This window comes from Wyeomyia smithii, chromosome 1, assembly GCF_029784165.1.
Source record: "Wyeomyia smithii strain HCP4-BCI-WySm-NY-G18 chromosome 1, ASM2978416v1, whole genome shotgun sequence".
In the NCBI taxonomy this organism is placed as follows: Eukaryota; Metazoa; Arthropoda; class Insecta; order Diptera; family Culicidae; genus Wyeomyia; species Wyeomyia smithii.
The window spans coordinates 185,770,611-185,792,856 of NC_073694.1; the positions used below are offsets into that span (position 1 = coordinate 185,770,611).

Sequence of the window (22,246 nt, forward strand, 5' to 3'; positions counted from 1 at the left end):
TTACCGCTGGATGGCGAGTGATGATAATGATGATGGAGTAATTGTCGTAATTATGCCGCAACCAAATGTTGAACTTTTGAAAAAAATCAACTTGATTTGTAAGAAATTGTTTACTCATGTTATCGACTCACGTAGTTTGTTCAATAATATTTCTTTAACGATGTGGCATGATACTTCAATCGAGAGTTAGTTCCTTAAGCGAACCATTTCACGTTCCGCGAATAAAACAAAATAAGTCGCAATTTCTCATACATAGTTCAAGCTAACCTAGGTTTTCCTGGAAAACTCACTGGCTCAAAGCAAATCCCGTAAGACACGTGTGGTGTTACGTGTGCATCAGTCTAGATAGGCTGTCGCTAACCTATCTCTAACTTACCTTGTTCATACAGAAACCGGCGTTGCGAGGAATCACAAATATATAAGTTTCATCGAGTGAGTTTGCGAAATTAATATGCCCTGCTAAGTGTAGGATAAAACTTTCCAACACCCGTTGATTGCCTGTCACCGGGAACGGGGAAAAAAATCGCGGTCATACAAATCACGCGTGCTGAATCTTGCACACGTTCGGTTTGCGGCTACAGCTAGGAGGCCCCTGGGGAGGCTGCGGTAACTCGACAAATTTTGGCTGATTGTAACTTTCCGTAGCATACACCAGTAACTTTTTGCTGTGTGGCGGGTGTTAGAATGATAGTTTTGATACAGGGAAAACGTGACTTTTGGCACATTTTGCGACGTTGTTCGTACTCTATTAGCGCTCTGCAGCAACGGATAATTCTTCCAATAAAATGGTTGCCTTTTGTGTTGCCTTAATATTATGCTGCAGTAGTTGGGTAACAGAGAATTTCGCGTGCTGAAGATGTTTAGTGGTTTATTCCGGAGCTCACGATTTCATCAGTAGTTTAGAAGAAAAAAACTTCTGAAAATTAGCAGACAACGTGTAGTTGATACATTATGCTGTTGTAACTTGGCATTCTGTTTAAATCAAAAGTCGATAAATTTTCAACTTTTGGAAAATGCGTTTTTTTATTTTTTTTCTTCATCTATAATTTATTTGACACGGCACAAATACAATTCAATGTTTAACGGCGCCAATTATATCTGGTAGCTTACTTTCTAAAGTATCATAATAACTAAAAGCAAATTGTTTATCCTCGCTGCCGACTACGAGCTGAAACTAAATCTAACTTATAGCTAGAATATTTTGCATTAAAAGCACAGGTTTGCTGTTTGATGGTTTTCATTGCCATAGGTAAGCAGCATATTAAATTTGTTCCGCTGCTGGGCCAAGATATTACTGACTGGCATATTGAGTTGTTTACCTCGGGCCTTGAGAGTATCGTGCGGGTCTGATTGCTGTTTCCGGATCCGGGGTCTTAACGTGTTCTTGTCGTTTGGTTGGATGTAGGCGGAAGAGAATAGGATTAACGCCCCAGGCGTGGATGGATTTCAGGAAAACGTATATAAGGGACATGTAGGATAGGTCACGGCTCGCCAAGACATCACGAACAGGAACAGCCGGCTGCCTACTAGCGGCCTGCAGGGACGCTATTGATTTAGACCTGGCATCACGGTGTGCAGGGCATGACCAAACCACATGCTCTATGTCGTGATAACCTTCACCACAGGCACAGATACCACTTTCCCCGAGCCCCACACGACGGAGATGCGCGTCAAATCTATAGTGATTGGACATAAGCCGGGACATCACGCAAATGAAATCCCGACCTACATCCAACCCCTTGAACCACGGGTTCGTCGATACTTTGGGGATTATGGAATGTAACCACCTTCCCAATTCCCCTCTGGTCCAAGCATTTTGACAACTGATGATCGTATTCTGACGTACAAGTGCGAAAAATTCATTAAAAATTCATTAAATATCACCGTTTGTTGCGCCCACCTTAGCCAAAGAGTCCGCTTTCTCATTGCCCAGTATCGAGCAGTGATCTGAAACGATTTTTCGGACAAAGCACTCAGATGTTCCCGTATTTTCCCCAGGAAATACGGAGAGTGCTTAACATCTTTCATCGATCGGAGAGCTTCAATGGAACTGAGACTGTCCGTAAAGATGAAATAATGGTCCGTGGACATTTTTTCGATAATCCCTAGGGTGTACTTAATTGCAGCCAATTCTGCGACGTAAACAGAAGCAGGATTATCGAGCTTATGGGAGACATAAAAGTTGTAAAGAAGGGGGCTTAAACATGAGCCCTGGGGAAGACCCATGTAGCCAATGCGAAAAGTTGCCAAATCGCCGTGCGTATAATGCATGTGCTTTTCGGACAACAAATTGTGCAAAAAATTGTTTAAAATTGAAGAAAATCCTTGTCGGTGAAGTTTGCCCGAAAGAATGTCAATAGAAACGGAATCAAAAGCCCCCTTAATGTCCAAGAACGCAGACGCCATTTGTTCTTTGCGAGCATACGCCAGCTGAATATCTGTTGAAAGCAGCGCAAGACAATCATTCGTCCCTTCGGCACGGCGGAAGCCAAATTGAGTATCCGATAGTAGGCCATTTGATTCGACCTAATGGTCTAAACGACGGAGTATCATTTTTTCCATCAATTTCCGGATACAGGATAGCATTGCAATCGGCCTATAAGAGTTGTGATCAGAAGCTGGTTTCCCTGGTTTTTGGATGGCGATCACCTTCCCTTGCCTCCAATCCTGCGGTACAATGTTTTGCTCCAGGAACTTATTGAACAAGTTCAACAAGCGCCTCTTGGCATTGCCGGGTAGATTCAAGTTGAATTTGATTCTATCTAACCCAGGCGCGTTATTGTTACAGGACAGGAGGGCAACTGAAAATTCTGCCATCGTAAAAGGTGATTCTATCGCGTCGTGGCCCGGAGACGCATCGCGAACAATGTTTTGCTCAGGAACAGAGTCCGGACATACTTTCCTGGCAAAATCAAATATCCACCGACTTGAAGACTCCTCGCTTTCGTTGACCGTTACGCGATTCCGCATTCTTCGGGCTGTGTTCCGAAGAGTGCTCATCGATGTCTCCCTCGACGTCTCGTTCACGAACCGACGCCAATATCCGCGTTTCTTTGCTTTAGCCAAACTTTTAAGCTTGGTATTAAGCTCCGAATACCGTAAATAGTCGCCAGGTATACCTCCCTTCTGGTAGGCCTTAAACGCGTCGGATCTTTGCGTGTAGACATCGGAGCACTCTTGGTCCCACCACGGAGTGGGAGGCCGTTCTTTGATCGTTACGCCGGGATATTTCTTCGTTTGGGCTTGCAACGCGGCGTCGAGAATCAAGCCCGCGAGGAGGTTGTATTCTTCAAATGGTGGATGATGTTGAATCGACTCGACCGCTTTTGGAATCATTTCCTCGTATAACTTCCACTCGACATTCCGTGTGAGGTCATACGGATTGTCAATTGGTCGCATGCGAGTTGACCCGTTATTAATTGAAATAAGAATAGGCAAATGGTCGCTACCGTGAGGATCAAGGATTACCTTCCATGTGCAATCCAACCGTAGCGACGTCGAACATAAGGATAGATCCAAAGCGCTTGGGCGCGCTGGAGGTTTCGGGATACGTGTCATTTCACCGTTGTTTAAAATAGTCATGTCGAAGTCATCGCAAAGGTTATAGATTAAAGAGGAGCGGTTATCATTGTATGGGGAACCCCAAGCCACGCCATGAGAGTTGAAGTCTCCCAAAATCAAACGTGGCGAGGGAAGAAGTTCTATTAAATGAAAGAGCAGCCGTTGCCCAACCTGTGCTCTGAGGCAATACAAAGCTCTTTACCTTGTATTGTCATTTGACATGCGACAACTTCGATGCCTGGAATCGAGGGGAGGTTAATACGATAGAAAGAATAGCACTTTTTAATCCCTAAAAGTACTCCTCCATATGGGGTGTCTCGATCAAGGCGAATAATATTAAAATCATGGAAGTTGAGATCAATATTTGAAGTAAGCCAAGTTTCACAAAGGGAAAATGCATCGCATTTGTTTTTATTTATCAAAACTTTAAACGAATCAATTTTTGGTAAAATACTTCTACAATTCCACTGTAAGACAGAGATAGAATCCTTCATATACGCAGTTGAATTAGGCATCGAAGGATACAATCGCTGCAAGGAGGGGCCATTGGGCAGTCAACTGCTTCAAAAATGATCTAACTGTTGGGAAGAATGCTGTAAGAAAAATTTTAATTGGATCGGGTACATTGAAATTTTCAAAAATCCAGTCCACAATGTCAGAAAATTTCACTAATCCAGAGTTTGTTTCATCAACTGGATGTGCAAAAGGAACAACTGGGGTTTTAGATGTTCCTGGCAGTGCTGGGAACTCCTTCTGGGACTTTAAATTTGCAAGCCCAGGAGGAGTTTGCTTCGGTTTTTCCGCAGCACTGTTTGGTTTGTTCGTACTTTTCATTACACTTTGGGAAATCTTAGGACCTTTACGGGGAAGTTTAGGAGAAGAAACATTTTTCCTCTTCCTAGACTCCCCAGGATTGGCATAAGATGTTCCCGCTGATGAATCGTCAGAATCGGTTTCATCAGAGGGCAACAGATCAAAGGGGTTCGATGTTATGGTAGAAGTGGTCACGGTCTTCTTCAGCATCTCAGCGTAAGAACGCTTTGAACGCTCCTTAAGTGACCGCTTGATTTTATCTCTGCGCTGCATATACACCGGGCATGTGGAGAGCTCATGCTGGTTTTCCCCACAGTGAATACATTTTTCAGCATTAACACTGCAAGAATCTTCTGCATGAGTCTTCCCACACTTGCTACATCGTGCCTTATTGCAGCAGTAGGCAGCTGTGTGGCCTAACTGCTTGCAATTGGTGCAATTCATAACACGGGGTACATACAATCGCATAGGCAGACGAACCCGGTCGATCGAGACGTGGCTAGGGAGTGCAGATCCGGCAAACGTAACGCGAAACGAGTCTGACGGAGTGTAAACTTTTTTACCGCCGACGAGAGACATGGACCGCAATTGCTTACAATCCAAAATCTTCGCCTGTGTTTCGGTATTTTTGAAGCAACCGGTTGCGCTTTTTAGGATACACTCGACAGACAGACTCGAATCGGTTATGACACCGTCGATCTCCACGTCTCGTGCGGGTATGTAAACGCGATACTCGCGTGTGAAGAGCTCAGAGCAAGCGATAGCATTGGCCTGTGCCAGATCACTGACCACGACACGGAGCTTGTTAGGTCGGACCTTGCAATTTTCGGTCACGGCCTTGTACCCCTTCGTCAGGTCTTTAGAAATTTGCAGTATGTTTAATCGCTTTGAATTCACTCCTGCCTTTGGACGAAAATAAACAGTATAGCTGCCCTGTTGAGATCCGTCCGGGTAAAGCCTGGGGCGAGGGGGGACTGGAGAATGAACAGGGGAGGGGGTAACAGAAGGGTCAGGGTCAGGGGGGTTCGGGGATGGTGGCACGGGAGGCGAGGGATCTATATCCATCGCGCTAAATGTAGCGCACTAGCGCACTAGCGCTGACAGCCAAACTATTATTGAAAAAAGTATGGAAGGAAGATCTGGATTGGGACGATCCGGTTCCCACCAACATACTCGTAGCATGGAATAGCTTTCAAATCCAACTGGAAGATCTAAAGCAGCTTGAATTGCCAAGGCAAGCCTACCCAAGTTCAGCTCAATTTCTAGAACTTCATAGGTTCTCTGATGCATCTACAAAGGTGCGCCATTTATATGGTAACAAAATCAGGCCAAGGAAGAGCATCACACTTACTGTGTGCGAAATCCAGGGTAGCACCAAAGAAGGAAATAACACTACCACGATTAGAACTACGAGCCGCAGTGCTATTAGCCGAGGTCAGCGCCCGCATCAAGGGCATTCTCAAGAACAGAATCACCGCAGAATATTATTGGTGTGATTCGCAAGTAGCCTTGACGTGGATAAGGTCCCCAACGTCAAGATGGAAGATCTACATAAGGAATCGAACAAAAAAGATTCAAGACCTCACAGCCATCGAAAATTGGCATTATGTTAGATCAGGTAGCAATCCAGCAGACCTAGTGTCACGAGGAGTTACCGTTGGACAACTAGTCGGAAACAAACGAAGTTTTTGGTTGAACGGACCAGAATTTCTATTGAAAGGCGACTATCCTCAGTCCCACCAACTCGGAGAAAGCAACGAAGCACTGGAAGAGGAATTACAAACTGTGACTATAGCAGCTACAAGGGCTGAACCGACGGAAGATTATATAGAACATCTCAAATACCACAACTCATTCAAGAGAACACGCAAACATTTTGCTATCCTAAACAGCGCTATTAACAACTTTATGGCCAAATCATCGAAGTTAAAAAACAGAGGGCTAGTTGCTGAGCGAAAGATTGGTCCTCTATCAACCGAAGATCTAGAAGATGGACTGAACCTAACCATTAGAGTAATGCAGCTGACAAGTTTCCCCGAAGAAACTCAGACGTTAAGAGAAGAAAAGGCACTGACTCCGAAAGATAGATTTCAACATGTAAGGCCTAAATTATTGAACGGACTTATACATGTGACAGGTCGACTGTGCATGGCCGACATGCCCAGCTCGCAGAGAGCACCAATATTACTGCCGAATTCTCACCCATTCACCAAGGTGATTATTCGACAAGTACACGAAGAATTGCTACACGCAGGAACTGATATGATATTGGTTCAAATGAGAAGAAAATACTGGATGCGCAACATGCGCAAAACCATTCAAGGGGTAATTAGCAGATGTATACTATGCAGAAGAAATCGACCACGACAATTAGCCCAACAAATGGGCCAACTACCGCACCCGAGGGTGAACCCATCACCCGTGTTCACACACACAGGGGTGGACTTATGCGGTCCATTTACCGTGACTGCAAGCAGTAAGTCAAGGACGAAAAGCATAGTCTACGTATGCATTTTCGTATGCCTAGCTACAAAGGCCATACACTTGGAAGTCGTGGAAGATCAATCAGCGGGAGCATTCATAGCCGCTCTCATTAGATTTACATCATTGAGAGGAAGACCACAAATCATATACTCAGACAATGGACGCAATTTCGTTGGAGCATGCAGAGAGCTAACTCAATTGAGGAAGATATACAATAACGAGCAATTCCAGTGCAGAATAATCTATATGGCCGCAGACAAGGGAATTAACTTTTCATTCATACCTCCGCGAAGTCCCAATTTCGGCGGACTTTGGGAAGCCAACATAAAAACGGCCAAGCGCTTGTTCAAAGACGCCGGACGAGGCGCGCAATTCAGTTTATCAGAGCTACAAACGCTCTTCCATCAAATAGCAGCAATAATGAACTCCCGGCCGCTAACAACGGTCCTCACAAGCTTAGACGCACTGGAGCCACTCACACCAGCTCATTTCTTGATCGGCAGACCATTATACGCGGTGCCAATAAAGAAGAGGGCTCCTTCAACCTGAATACAAGGTGGAAGCGAATATGTCATCAAGCACAACAATTTTGGAAGCGTTGGAGAGACGAATATCTTCATCAGCTTCGAGACTACGCTAAGTGGACTCGTCAGCATCGAAACTTGGAAGTAGGAGAAATTGTTCTTATAGGAGATGATAATGTGCCAGTAGCAAATTGGCCTATGGGCATCGTAATAGAAGTACATAAAGGCCCGGATGACATGGTCAGGGTAGCAACGGTTCGCACCTCAACTGGTGGAATCTATAAGAGGAATGTGAGAGTGCTAGCACCACTACCAGTAGAGCTAGAAATACCTACAAAAGACCTAACGGAGGAAAACAAATCACAACACGGAAGTGAATTGGAAGCAACAATAATGGCAGAACAGCCAAATGAAGAAAATGAAGTTACTCACAACATGCCAAATGAAAGGGAACAAGACGAGCCCCCTAGAGCTACTGAAACAATTTGGGACGGCAGACTCCGTCCAAATAGTAAAAAGTAGTGCTGGGACTTTTAACCGGATATATTCGTGATCCGGTTTTCCGACGCTCGAATCACGGATGTGTAAACGAATACTATTCGGATGTCCGGATATCCGGATACGGATAATCGAATAGTCGGATATCTGGATATCAGATTTTTTTTTTCTATCTTTTAGGCCCGTTCGAATGAAATGTAACGCGAAAATGGCTTTTTCCACAATCCACAATGGCCCAGAAACCAAATTTAGAGGGAAATTTTGGGTCTAGAGCTCTATAGCAACATTTTAGAGAAAAACTTTCTACTACAAAGTTGTTACATATGATAAAGGGCTCATTGAAAAATTATCAAAAATTAGGGTGACCAACATTTTCGATGCAATCAAGTATCTAATTTTGTCATCTTTGTTGATAGAAGAAAAATTTGTTCTACAATGTAATAGCTCCATTAATTGTAAAAATTCATTGTAAAAATTGTAAAAATCTCCATTAACTTTGTAAAAAAAAAATTTTTCTCTATCTTTGAAAACAACCGATTTATATTGAAAAAACATATTTTACGCTCTAACTTTTTCATTTCAAGTTTCATCTCAAAACTGTCTTTGAACGGTTTTTAGCGCTTTTTAAGAGAAACAATTTGCAATGCTGACATCGTAAATATCTCAATTTTACTCAAAGTTATTTAGAAAAAATTGCTAAGCTTCCTACCTTGAATAGACAAACAAACACTGAAAATTTCAGCCCAATCGGAGAACATCAAAACAACATGCGGTTGCGCCTCTCGCGAACTGGTTGTTAATATTCAGCCTATACACCAGAGAAACGCCGAGACATTCACCGTTAAGGAAACTGTCAACATCAAAACGGATAACGGCTATGCCAAATTATACAGATCGCCCGTTTTGATGTTGACAGCTGCCTTAACGGTGAGTGTCTCGACGTCTCTCTAATGTATAGGCTGACTAGTTCTTAAAGTGCGGTGACAAAAATTAGCTCCGTGAAGTAAGATTGAAACTGAAGTAAAAATGAGAATAGGACAAATGAAATAAATTTTTCAGCTCAAAAATTTTTTAAATCCCAGAGAGTTCATTTTTTCCGATTTTATTTTTTCGAAATAACACACGGTGCTCCCACAGACCGTTATTGTAAAAAAATGCACTAAAGAATCTGAGTACACCATTCGATTCGTTATGACGTTCAGAATCTCTGGTCGAAATTTCAAAATCATCGTACGATACATTGTTGGGTAATGCCCGTTTGAAGGTACTAAAGTACAAGAAAGGGATATAAAAACGAAGAAATACTTATCGTAAAGCATGTTTTTCAACCACCATTTTATGAAATACTTTCAAAATAGTTTCTACACATTCCAAGGGTTATATATCAAGACATTTACAATTGGTGGAAAGATTCATTTGAAAATCCCACAGTGCATAATGGTCCAGAAACCAAATTTAGGGGGAAATTTGGGTCTAGAGCTCTATAGCAATATTTTAGAGAAAAACTTTCTTCTATAAAGCTGTAACATATGATAAAGCGCTCATTAAAAATTTATCAAAAATTAAAATGTCCAAAATTTTCGATGCAATCAAGTTCAAGTTAGATAACTTTTTTCTCTTTGTAGATAGAAGAAAAACTTGTCTTACAATGTTATAGCTCCATTAATTTTAAGTAACTTTGTAAAAAAAAGTTTTTCTCTATCTTTCAAAACAACCGATTTATATTGAAAAAACACATTTTGTGATCTAACTATTTTATTTCAAGTTTCACCTTAAAACTCTTTTTGAACGACTTTTAGAGCTTTTCAAGAGAAACAATTTGCAATGCTGAAATCGTAAATTTCTCAATTCTATTAAAGTTATTAATGTTTTCATCAAAATATATGCGTTTCTCATTTGTTTGTCATTCTTTTTGGAGCAAACATAAAAAATATCTCTTGGTCTCATTTTGAAGAGCATACTTGACTCTATAAATGGAGGAATTTTTTAACAATATGTTATTTTTTTAATTTGAGTGAATTCAATTTAAAAACATGATAAAAATTTCAATAATTTTATATATTATGCTCGCAAAAGCCAGTAGATTTATTTTTTTGGTATTTGGTATTGAAAATCGATCAACTGGTTCAAAAGTTATGATTTTTTTAAATTAAATACATCGAACACAGTCGTTTTTTTAATGGTCACCCTATTTCGGGGCTAGTCCCCCTAACAACCTAACGAAAAAATACGGGTTTGATTATTTTCAACATAGATCCATCCCTGCGATTTTGAGCACAATTGAAGCACTTCGCGTGACCAACTTCGAAATAGGGTGACCATAAAATCGACTGTGTTCGATGCATTTAATTTAAAAAAATCATAATTTTTGAACCCGTTGATCGATTTTCAATCTTTTTAGATCAAATTAAAGAAAATTATTTCTAGTTATAAAAAAAAACCAAAAAAAAAAATTACGTGCTTTTACGAGGATAATACATAAAATTATTGAAATTTTTGTCATGTTTTTAAATTGAATTTACTCAAATTAAAAAATAACATATTTTTGAAAATTCCTCCATTTATAGAGTTAAGCATCCCCTTCAAAATGAGACCAAGAGGTATTTTTTATATTTGCCCCAAAAAGAATGACAAACAAATGAAAAACGCATATATTTTGATGAAAAACAATAATAACTTTGAGTTGAATTGAAATACCTACGATATCAGCATTGCAAATTATTTCTCTTAAAAAGCTCTAAAAGTTGTTCAAAGACAGTTTTAAGGTGAAACTTGAAATCATATAATTAAAGCAGAAAATGTGTTTTTTCAATACAAATCGGTTCTTTTCAAAGATAGAGCAAAACTTTTTTTTACAAAGTTACTCAGTGGTAAGTTACGCAGTGGTCTAAACTCGAAAAATCGTGATCGTTTTAGATTTGACTGTGAAAAATTGATTTTATGTACTCAATGTCTTCAGCAAAATTGTTTCGTGGAACAAGGCCTTACTTTTGGCGTTGTCGGTTTTTTGATCAATCCACCTAACAGTTAGATAAAAAAAATATTTTGTCCAGTTTTCAATTTACCAGATTGCTTTCTTCAGCAAAATTGTGGAAAAATTTAAAAGAAAAACAATTAGTGAATACTGCGATGTCCTATCTGTACGCTGGACACGACTAAATCGAGTTTTTTGTGGAACACCCCTACATAAAATCAGTTTCTATGTATGCGTCAGCTCGAAAGTGCGTAAATTCTTTGGATGCTTATTAACTCTGTGGCTTTTTGACGCACTTCCGAGTTTACTTGGGGCGTCAAAATTCACAGGAACGGCATAGTCTTTCATTTTATCTACTCAGAGCTTTAGGGCATATTTATTTTCGCTTTTGATGACCAGTGTAATTCACGAAGAAAAAAGCAAAACATCCCAATTCGTGGATAAATACTTTATCCAAAAATAATTTATTCCATTGAATAAAAATAAGCTGTCATTGAATACAATATGCAAGCTACACCCGCGGTGCAGATATTATGCCAACAATGGCGAAAATTTCTCGGTTTCCGGATCATAACTGAATATTATATGTTGTATGTTATTTTTCCGTACTGCTCTTTCTCTCTGCCTCCATAATTCTGTTTTCCTATTCAGCTGTGGACCTGCACAAACAACTAAAAATAACAAATCGTTTCGTATGCTCGTTTCAGATCGAAAAATGTTCTTCGACGGTGAAAAGATGCTACGCGAGGAGGAGGTGTTCACGTTTTGCGTCAAGTAAAATCAACACGGCTTCTGCTGCTGTCGGCGATTTCCGGTGTTTGGGTACAGAAAATCATCGTTCGATCCGACAATAGGCTGCTGGCTGTAAAAATATGCGTTCAAGTACGAATTGCTGCTGTAGCCCCTGAGGATGCTAGGAATAATCAGCCGAAATATTGAAGAAGCAAAAAGAACTATCTATTCGCTTGGCTTGTTTATGGGTGTTTGGGATAACCGAAGCCAACAGTGATTAGTGGTGTACCTTCAAGCGAACGTGCTAAATTGTGTTCGGTGCTTGTAGGCTCCAGGGGATTGGAATCTGTGAGAGTGTGTGTGCGTGTTTGACCCCAAAATGAGTGACATAGTTGAACTGGAACGCTTAATCAACTGTACTCAAACGAGCACCCAGCGGTTTCCGTGGTCCACCGAGTACAACGCCACAGTGATTGGTGAATTTAACCGGAGTGAAATTCTCGATGTTCTAGGCGAGATGATTATGCGGGCCAGGAACCATCCTCCAACGGGAACCGATTCGATGACGCTTAGGTAATTGATAGCTTTGATGAATGCATTTATTCCAATGCATTTATTCCAATGACCTTTAATTGACAATGTCGGGTAACCTCTCGCCAAATCCAGATATGCGGAAGTTGTAAAATTAATTAGTTCCAGCAACACTCCTACTACTGATAACATCACCGTCAGAATAATTGATCACCTCAATTATACGTAACATTTACAGCAGCTTTTTCCTGGTATTAATTGAGGGTTAATCTCATACGAGAAATTTACCGACCTGAGCATTGCGGAAATTTAATTTTTAATTGTTCATTTTGCGTGTTTGTGAGAGAAATGAAAAACACTACCTTAATCCACCTAGACGGTGAATACATTGCTTCCTCACAATGATTATAATCAGTTTTGAAAAGCACGCACCACAAGCATCTTCTGCTAGAAATCCATAATCCATACTGCGCGCATTGGCATATTACCTAAAGACAGAATGAATTGATTGATTGCTGTAACTGAGATTGCCAAAATTTGTTCGACTGAGACGAATCTATGCGATATTATAGCCTTTCCATGATGAGAAACGCAAGAAACGCCTCGTAACACTCGACAGCTGGCGTATTGCGTAACATTGGTGTAGAATGGTTTGGGGACCAATCATTCGAGATTAATTCCATGTCGGTGTTAACCATAATGGACCAACATGGGTCAAAAAAATTGAAAAAATTGATTTTGATATTTTTCGACATATTTCATATTTGTGATATTTTTTATTTTTCTGCATTTTTGTGTTTAAAACATTCTTGATTTTTTTTCATTTCATTCTCGACGTTTTGAAACTTCTTTGTTCCAATCATGATACAAAATTCTACATCCAGAATTTAAATGCTATCCCATTAAGTTTCAACTGGAAATGTAATATATGTACGAATCCGACGCTTGCTGGGCAGTAGTGATAGTATGAAATGAAACTCATATAAATTACATTAAACACGCGTTAACGAGTGCTACTATCGCAACTTGCAATTTGGGTATATAGTACGCTAGATGGATCAAAGACCGGTTCGCCCATCTGAAACTGTTCTGTCAAAAGAAAAGTAAAATATTACTCGAAATCAAATTTCACTCAGCAACGCCCTCAGAAATTGCACAGATTTGTCCTGGTTTGCGACCCACACCTCGGGAATATTTTATTGCATGTAACTTTATCCATCCCACATGACCATCTGACTATATTAAAATGTTATACGTTTGATACTTCAAAGGCTGCGTCCGTTTTTGTGCAGTCGCAAGAATGTTCAGTTAACAATGAGATGCAATTTATTGCACACCAGTTCTTCCTGCTGCAGCAGTTGCGGGGACTGATTTTCGCTTGACAAGTGCCTTCATGGCACTCACATTCAGAATACTGAACTGAAATCCCAACCGACTGTTCGAGTGGATCGTGCATCTAATCTGCATGAATAATATTGCAAACGGACAAGACTGTTCGGTTTCCGGAACTAAGCCCTTCCGCTACTCTTCGACAAACTGACTACGGGACCGTTATAATTCATGAATACAGGTTTGTTAGATCGTGACAACACAGAGGAAGGCTTTTCATAATATACCGTGTGGCCGCTCCTCCATTTTTCATTAATTACGCTGAGAATGTTGGATTGACTAATTAATCAAGCTTTACATCGAATAATAAATCAAAAATCTAAACATTGACTGATTATAGTTTGTGGTGCGATAATCATATTGATTTCGGTTGTTTGTTCAATGTTGTCACTCAATACAGTACTAATTTTGACGGATGGTTTCGTATGATAATGACCGTGCGCATCCATTGAACTAATATTTCATGGGGGTGCACTGTCAAACACTAATTACACTTGATTCAATCAATGTTCGTTAGCATCGTTTCCGCTCCCTACACATCAATTCACGGCAACTGAACTTTAGTAGAAAAACAACACAATCTAGTCTCAAAAGTGCTGCTGTTGACCTTGACGGATCTTGGCTGTCGTTGTTTCTCCTGTAATTCTCGCACTGGTAATGGGGGCCCATTAAGGTCGAAGTAAATAAATCTCGTTATCATTATCGCACCGGGAACACAATTACGCTGCTTTCATCAACAGTAGACAACCGAATGTTTGACAAAAAGGTAATAAAATTATACCTGACTAAAGTCGACTGGTGGAATTCGTAAAGGTCAACCACAATAGGGCAGAATTTGGTTTCTTCCCAAACATGATGAAAAATGTATGGAACCTAATGCTACTTTTTCCATGCGAGAAACAATCCGAAGCTATAAAAATGTTATGATGAAGAAGAAAACTTTTTCAGGCACGCGCTGTGATTATATCTTATGGCAGCCAAACTAATACAATCAGAATGAAAATGGTCGGACTTCCATAAATTACAGTTAATCTCCAGGATACGGAAAGGAGGCTGCCACATGAACGCTCCGAAGGCGTTGCTTTTGATATCCATTTATCCTGCATGGGTAATATTCCTAATAGTGTAATATATATGTTTCCCTTTTTTTCTGCGTCTCGCTTCACCGGTTTCAGAGAATTCATCACCGAGTGTTTGTTTCCGTCAACGAAGAGCCCGTATGAATTGCCCTGGCAACAGAAGATGGCCTGGGGTGTCGTGTTCGGTGCAATGCTGCTGGTGGCCATCACCGGGAATTGTATCGTGCTGTGGATCATTTTAGGTGAGTCCAAGCCGAGCCTAGATAAATGGGCTTGATTTTGATTAGTTTCTGAATGTTTTAGCTCGTTACTGTTCGACTGTCGGGGGGGGAATCGACGTCGAAGAAGTGTTTAATTCGGTTTTCGGCGTTCGGCGGAGTCTATCTTGTTTCTAATTTTTCTTTGTTTTATCTCCTTAATCAGTAGGCAGAGGACGAACTGAAGGTGAAATTTTATGGCCGTTAATGCTTATTCGTCTATCTGATGTTTTTTCGAGATTATTTTCGTTGATCACCTGTACATTCATTAGACGATGAACACAGCTTGAATCTGCCAGACGTAACGATAACTGTATAACAGGCTGACATTTGCATCTCTCTTTTTCGGTTGATTCGGTGTGGGGAAAAGAGTGCAGTATTTACCGTTCCCGGTTTTTAATTATTGGTTTTAAATGAATGTTTTTTTGATAAAGAAAAATATAGTTCTAAGACTTCTTTTAACCTTGAAAAGATAATTTCATCCGTTAAATTGATGCATGAATTTAAAATCATTTAAAATGCAAATTTTTGTTTAAAATGCAATAATGAGGGACCATCACGGTGTTAACACATCGATACATAACAAATACCAGAATTCAATTTTTCGAAAAACGAGAACTGATTCGCATTTGAAAAAGCATTAGAAGAAGAAAAGGGAAATGTCACTAAAAGCGAGGAGCCAAATTGATGCAGACTATCTTTCTAGGGTTAAAACATTAAAAATACTCAGAAAAAAAAATGTACCTAAATGTCAATGACGAAGATTAATATCTTTGATTTTCAATATTAAGATATTCAGAATTAGGAATCATTTATTATATTTCACAGCCTCTAGAGCACTTTACAAATATTACGTCATATGACATAACCTACAATTTTTTATCGCAAAGCACAGAGTGGAAATAGAGTGAGGAAGCCATTTTTTTCTCCTCACAATAGATCAACGGTTCTGGTCGCAGTGAGAAAGTTTATACAGGAAAAAAAGCCATTTCAAGCAGCTTATGCAGTCTCCTGTGTATTAACACAAAATACTCGAAATGTGTAAAGTGAAATACGACTTTTGTGCGTATCAACTTGTTCACTATCTTTTTCTCTGTCAGCACTTGTTTTCAGATTATTAAACTGATTTAGCAAATTTTAACAAAAATCAATTGAAGATTCCAATCAACGAACACCATTTTAATGACGCCAAATGGCGCAAGATTGCCTACAATTTAGGTTGTTTTGACGTAGGACTACGTCTTTGTTTTCTATACTAGATGACTTTTTGTAAAATTATTTGTGAAGAAAAAAAAAATACATTTTGTAAAATTGAAAATGAAACTGGCAAATGTTGCGTCAGATTTCAAACGATAAGCGAACGACATAATGCATCTTAGTCATTTATATGTCGGTGGATAGATGAAATGTATAACAATTGTTTGATATAATGTTTAACATTGTTGCTTTACAGGTGAAAAAAAGGTGAAAAGTTCCAAGGTCAAGCTTTTCCATACATTTTCTTTGCTATTCCCTTGTTTCCCGAGCACGGATAACAATAACATGGACGGAATAAATTCTACTGCCTACATATTCTGACTCGAAAAAGTGTTTTGTTCCGTTTGTCTTTCTCTAAGCTGCGTGGCCACGAACACATGGCAAAAATCTATGCTGAACTCGATACAAAGGCAGCGTGCAGAAAATTCAGCTTCAGTCTAGTTTGTCACACAATAGTGAGTGGAGTAAAGCTGTTAGAGGTACGCGACATTAGGAAACGAGAGCTGCATACGAGTCAACGTCCAGGCACTGCGGAACACCTTACCTTTATTTTGCATACGGCAGCAACAGGCACCATCGTATATTGCAGGATATTTTGCTGGCACAGCTATTGAAGGGCACAGCAGAGAGCAAATTTTATTTTGAGCGGCCAAGCAAAATATTCCATGCTACTGGTGGTGGTGCGATCATCAACGTTCTGTAGAACACATTTCGAGCTGAAGATTTTAGAATCAGTTCTTTTCAGAACTATGAATTCTTGAAAATAAGAGTTATGAGAATTTTCACAACTACTACTAATGTGAAATTTTCATGTATTCATGCATCGTTATTTTTATAATAACGACCATCAAATTTGAACGGTAGTGTTGCCTATGAACAGTTTATCGCAGCATATAATATACATATTTAGTCCTACGTCACCATTTCATACAACCCCTAGGGCTGTATACCTTGTAGTATTTTTGACGTAGGACTACGTCTAATCGCACTATATCGAGATACATTCTGCAGAAACTAAAACCAAGGTGCAACGTCGGGATGAAAGATTTCAAACGGTAATACTGATGTAGCCACATGATGGATCATAATAATCAATATGACGTTGAATTGATAAAACGATGAACAGTTTTATGATTCTTCATTTATCATTATCACTTCATTGTTAAACAGTGAAATTTTAATAAAAGTTTCAAGGTCGATTTTCCACGAACAATGCACCAATCACATGCGAGCACACCTGGCACAGATTTCAAGAGTAGACATCAACTGCTTGCTGTGATATCCTGTGTAGCAATGGCAAAAAAGTTAAAAGGTATGTGCTTGAGTGCACAAACGTAGGCTTGCCGTGGGACTATGGTGGGTATAAAGGTTCAATTCTACCAAAGCCATAGTATATAACACACACCAAACGTACAAATACCATACACAATAATCCATGAACATTTCACAAAAAAACACATACACCTGTCATAAACCACAGCATACAAATACCAATACCCACATGAACTGCCCACAAATGCATAACAAACCCATGTAATTTCTCATCACTTTTTGTTTAAATCTCAAAAACTTCTTCACATACGCCGTGTTCTCAAAAAATCACAAGAAAAAGCTTTTTGTTGCTAAATTGATTTGAAAAATATGAATTTTGGTCAGTCCCATGTTACAAATAAACGCAAAACAAGCTCAGTGCTGAAAATAACTAGCATAAAATTATGGTCACTATCAATGAAGTACCAATTGAAGTACCAATAGGAAAAATAATCAACTTGTTGCCAATTCAAGTATTCTGTCATAAATATATTTACCACGGATAAATGCATTTTTGCACACACATGTTTTACATACACTACTCACACACACATTACTCACACACACACACACACACACACACACACACACACACACTACTCACACTCACACACTACTCACACTCACACACACTACTCAAACACACACACACACACTACTCACACACACACTACTCACACACACACTACTCACACACACAATACTCACACACACGCACACTACTCACACACTACTCCCACACACACACACTAATCACACACACAGACTACTCACACACACACACACACACACACACTACTCACACACTACTCACACACTACTCACACGCACACGCTACTCAGACACACCCACGCTACTTACACATACACACAGTGACACACACACATATACATACACACAGACACATACACACACGTTACTTACACATACACACACGCGTTACTTACACATACACACACACACGTTACTTACACATACACACACACGTTACTTACACATACACACACCTGTTACTTACACATACACTCACACATACACGCACACGCCACTCACTCACACATACACACGCTATTCACACACACACACACACGCTACTCAGACACACACGCTTGATATACGACACACTATACCTAATCTATCGGCAGCACCCAAACGGCTTCCAAGTCTTCCAATGGTCCCTTCCAACGGCTTCCAATGGTCCCCAGTGCCGTTCACGTCCAATTTCGGGCTGTATTCCAACAACGATATCTGAATTAGATTATCACTATTGGGGTCCAACTCAGATCGAAGGGAAGCCGCTTTGACGGTCAACCAGGGAATGAACTTCTATCAACACGGAAAGTCCTTTTATAGCGTCACTCAATGTGGGGAACTTGGGTGATTGGGGGAAGAACCAATCACGTGGAAGCATTTCCGCTTTCTTTCTTCGTCGCTTACGTTGGGTGATGAATGCGATGCCAATTGGCTGGCATTGCTAGCCAATGACTGAATACGTGAAATCATTTCTTCTATGTTTTTGAAGTCTGCGTTAGGGAAACATACCAATCGTATGAAAAATGTATGTGGATATTCGACCTTCGAACTTTTCCGAAATTTTCACGGTGGAATAAGAAAATGGTAACTAAATTTATCATGTTATACAAATCTTGTATATTTCAGCTTTCCAACGGTATATTAACTATTGACACCGGAACAGTTGTTTGAGCGCTATTAGCATCTGAAATCTTCCATTCCGCCAACAAAAAACGTTACATGTTCAATCCAGTTTTCACAGAATGTTCCTTAGTATAGTGGAGAAAGACGTAGTCCCACGTCAAAAAATTGGACAAAATTTCCCTGTCTCAATAGGTCAACTAATGTTTGCTTCCATGAACCTAGACTATTTTGTTGTCTTGAAGGTGAAGCTTTTTCGGAAAGTTCTTCACCATCTCCACTATCATACAACTTAACGTTCTGCTGTTAAAATGTTATTAAAACTGATGTCTTGAAGGCTGGCACAGGCAACAGTACAGCTCCGAGCAATGTGTGAATAAAGCGCTGGTCACTCGTCGGCTATCAGTGCAGAAGAACTCGATATTCGGTTGTGTGCAGCCAAGTCGAGTGAAGCTGAAGACTACATTGCCGCTGTCGACACACAGTGTGATCTGGAACACAATCGAATTGCCGTTTGAATGGTCTTCTTCTTCTTCTTCTTTTTTCGTATAGTGGCAAATATCAGAATTCAATATGATGGTTCATATGATTTCAATATGATGGTGATATATGGTGCCGCAAAATACGCTGCGCCGACGAGGACAACAAAATTCTGTACGTGTCGGTAGAGACAGATAACGTTTGCGGTAAAAGAAATGGACAAAGCTTGCCGATTCTTCATGGGTTTACCTTTAATCGCACTGATGAAACTACTCATGCATCATCAATCATAGTAACCCATGAGTATCTTGACGAAAATTTCGGGGATAACTCGAAAAGGATTTGCAATCTTTTTGCGAAATTTTTCCAAGAAATCTATACAACATTTTCTGAAGAGGATTGCGACCACGATTATTTTGCATTTTATCCAAACTTCTCGAGGGATATTGGTGTAAACCAAATTCATGTGCAGGATATTTTTCAGGCGTTGAATAGCTTAGATGCCTCAAAAGGTCCTGGACCTGACGGGATTCCGCCAGTATTTATGAGAAATCTTGTAACGGAACTTACAGTTCCATTGTTCTGGCTCTTTAACATGTCACTGGAATATGGATGCTTCCCATCAAAATGGAAAAGCTCGTTTCTAGTGCCTATTTTCAAATCAGGCCGGAAACCCGACATACGTTATTATCGTGGAATAGCCCTAATTTCTTGCATTTCTAAACTATTCGAAGCAATTGTAAATGAAAAACTATTTTCCCAAATTAAAAACCGAATAACTGGGAAGCAACATGGTTTCTTCAAGGGCCGTTCAACATCGACGAATTTACTTGAATTTATAAATTATTCATTGAATGCAATGAATTTAGAAGCTCTTTACACAAATTTCAGTAAGGCATTTGATCGCATAGACATACCAATGCTACTTTTCAAATTGCAAAAAATGGGACTTGAGCCAGAACTCCTGAAGTGGCTCGAATCATATTTAACCAATCGCCAAAAAATAGTTAAATTTAACGGTCAAAACTCGAATCCGATCCTAGTCACTTCTGGTGTCCCCTAAGGCTCTCATTTAGGACCTCTTCTTTTCATCTTGTACGTTAACGACATTTCCTTTATTCTCAAAAAACTAAAAGTGTTAATTCATGCCGACGATATGAAGCTCTTTCTGGAAATAAGAAATGAAGAAGACATCAATGCATTCCAGAATGAAATATACATATTCTGCACATGGTGTAAAAAAGCTTACTAGAGTTAAATGTAAAATAATGCAACCACATATCATTCTGTCGAAAAAGAACAACACCAAACATTACAATATCATTAGGAAACCAAACTGGGGGCTAATGGTGGCGAACCAGCCTGTGGCTGAAAGCCACCCTAATAGAGTAATAAAAAAAAAAAAAGAAACCAAACTGTAGCAAATTGTGAAAGAGTTAGGGACTGAGGAGTTGTCTAAGACTTCAAACTAACCTTCATTGACCACTACAACACAATAATCCACAAAGCTAATGACATGCTAGGATTTAAAAAGCGCTTTTGTTACAACTTTCAGGATCCGTTTACCATCAAAACATTATATATAGCCTATCAAGATCGATACTGGAACACTGCAGCATTGTATTGTCACCCTATACAAGCACACACGAAGAAAGAATAGAATCAGTTCAAAAGCAATTTCTATTGTATGCTCTTTGTAAATTAGGTTGGACATCATTTCCTCTTCCATCATATGAAGCTCGTTGCATGCTCATAAACATACAATCATTGAAAGAGCGTCGTGAATTCGCAATAGTGTCATTTGTAAACGACATCGTTTCGCAGCGCATTGATTCAGCTACACTTTTATCTAAGCTAAATTTCTACGCTCCTCTTAGACAACTTCGAAATCGAAACACGTTTGCCACCAATCATTACCGCACAAATTATGCAAAATTCGGACCCTTGAATCGTATGATGGCCATTTACAATCAAAACTGCGAAACCATTGACTTTACAATGTCTCGGCATGAACTTAAACACTTTTTTAGCTCAATACGCAATCGCAACGCTTATTGAAAAAAAAAAAAAAAAACAGTTTGTAAGTAAACATTGTATTGGAATATTAGAATATTGTATATTGTCTACTTCTGATTGACGAAATGATTAAATAAATCTACATAATGTTAGCAAAAAAAAATTGACAACTCTATCAGTCAAACTTTGACTGTGATGGCGAAAAAAGTGAAGCTACTCCTTTCAGAAGTGTGCGCGTTCAAAGAACGGTGCCCCGCCGCGTCAAAAACGGACATCGTGCGGCACTTTGTGGACGCCGGGTATACCCGTTTCGGCACCTACAACATCTTGGCACTATTGGACAACGATCAGAGCATCGGAAGCAAGCCCGGTTCCGGGCGGCGACAAGAAGCTTCAAAGGATGCTGAAGTGGAAGACCGAGGGAAAAGTGGCTAAATCGCTGCGTGCCCTTGGCCGGGAGGTTGCTGCATGCGGTAAAATAGTGAAAAAGTATCTGAAGAACATGGACATACATATCAGGAAGCGGCAGTCCCGTCCACTGGTCTCGGAGCTGCAGGCAATGACGCAGCAGCAGCGGTTGAATAAGATGGTCAAGTCGATTTTCCCGGCGAATCGCGACGTGGCAGTGGTGATGGACGACGAGACCTATCTCACCCTGGATGGCAACGACTGGCAGGGTACTACGTA

The 22,246-nt window shown here is 39.9% G+C and overlaps 1 protein-coding gene across 3 annotated transcripts in view; it reads left to right on the forward strand.

Moving 5' to 3' along the window:
• LOC129733885 (tachykinin-like peptides receptor 86C) overlaps positions 1 to 22,246 on the forward strand; it is a 230,652-nt gene that overhangs the window by 40,314 nt on the left and 168,092 nt on the right. For all 3 annotated transcript variants that reach the window (XM_055695465.1, XM_055695466.1, XM_055695464.1), the window contains exons 3-4: positions 11,562 to 12,159; positions 14,682 to 14,827. In XM_055695465.1, coding sequence (XP_055551440.1) covers positions 11,966 to 12,159; positions 14,682 to 14,827 — 340 coding nt within the window. In that variant the 5' untranslated portion in view covers positions 11,562 to 11,965. The remainder of the gene's footprint in view (positions 1 to 11,561; positions 12,160 to 14,681; positions 14,828 to 22,246) is intronic.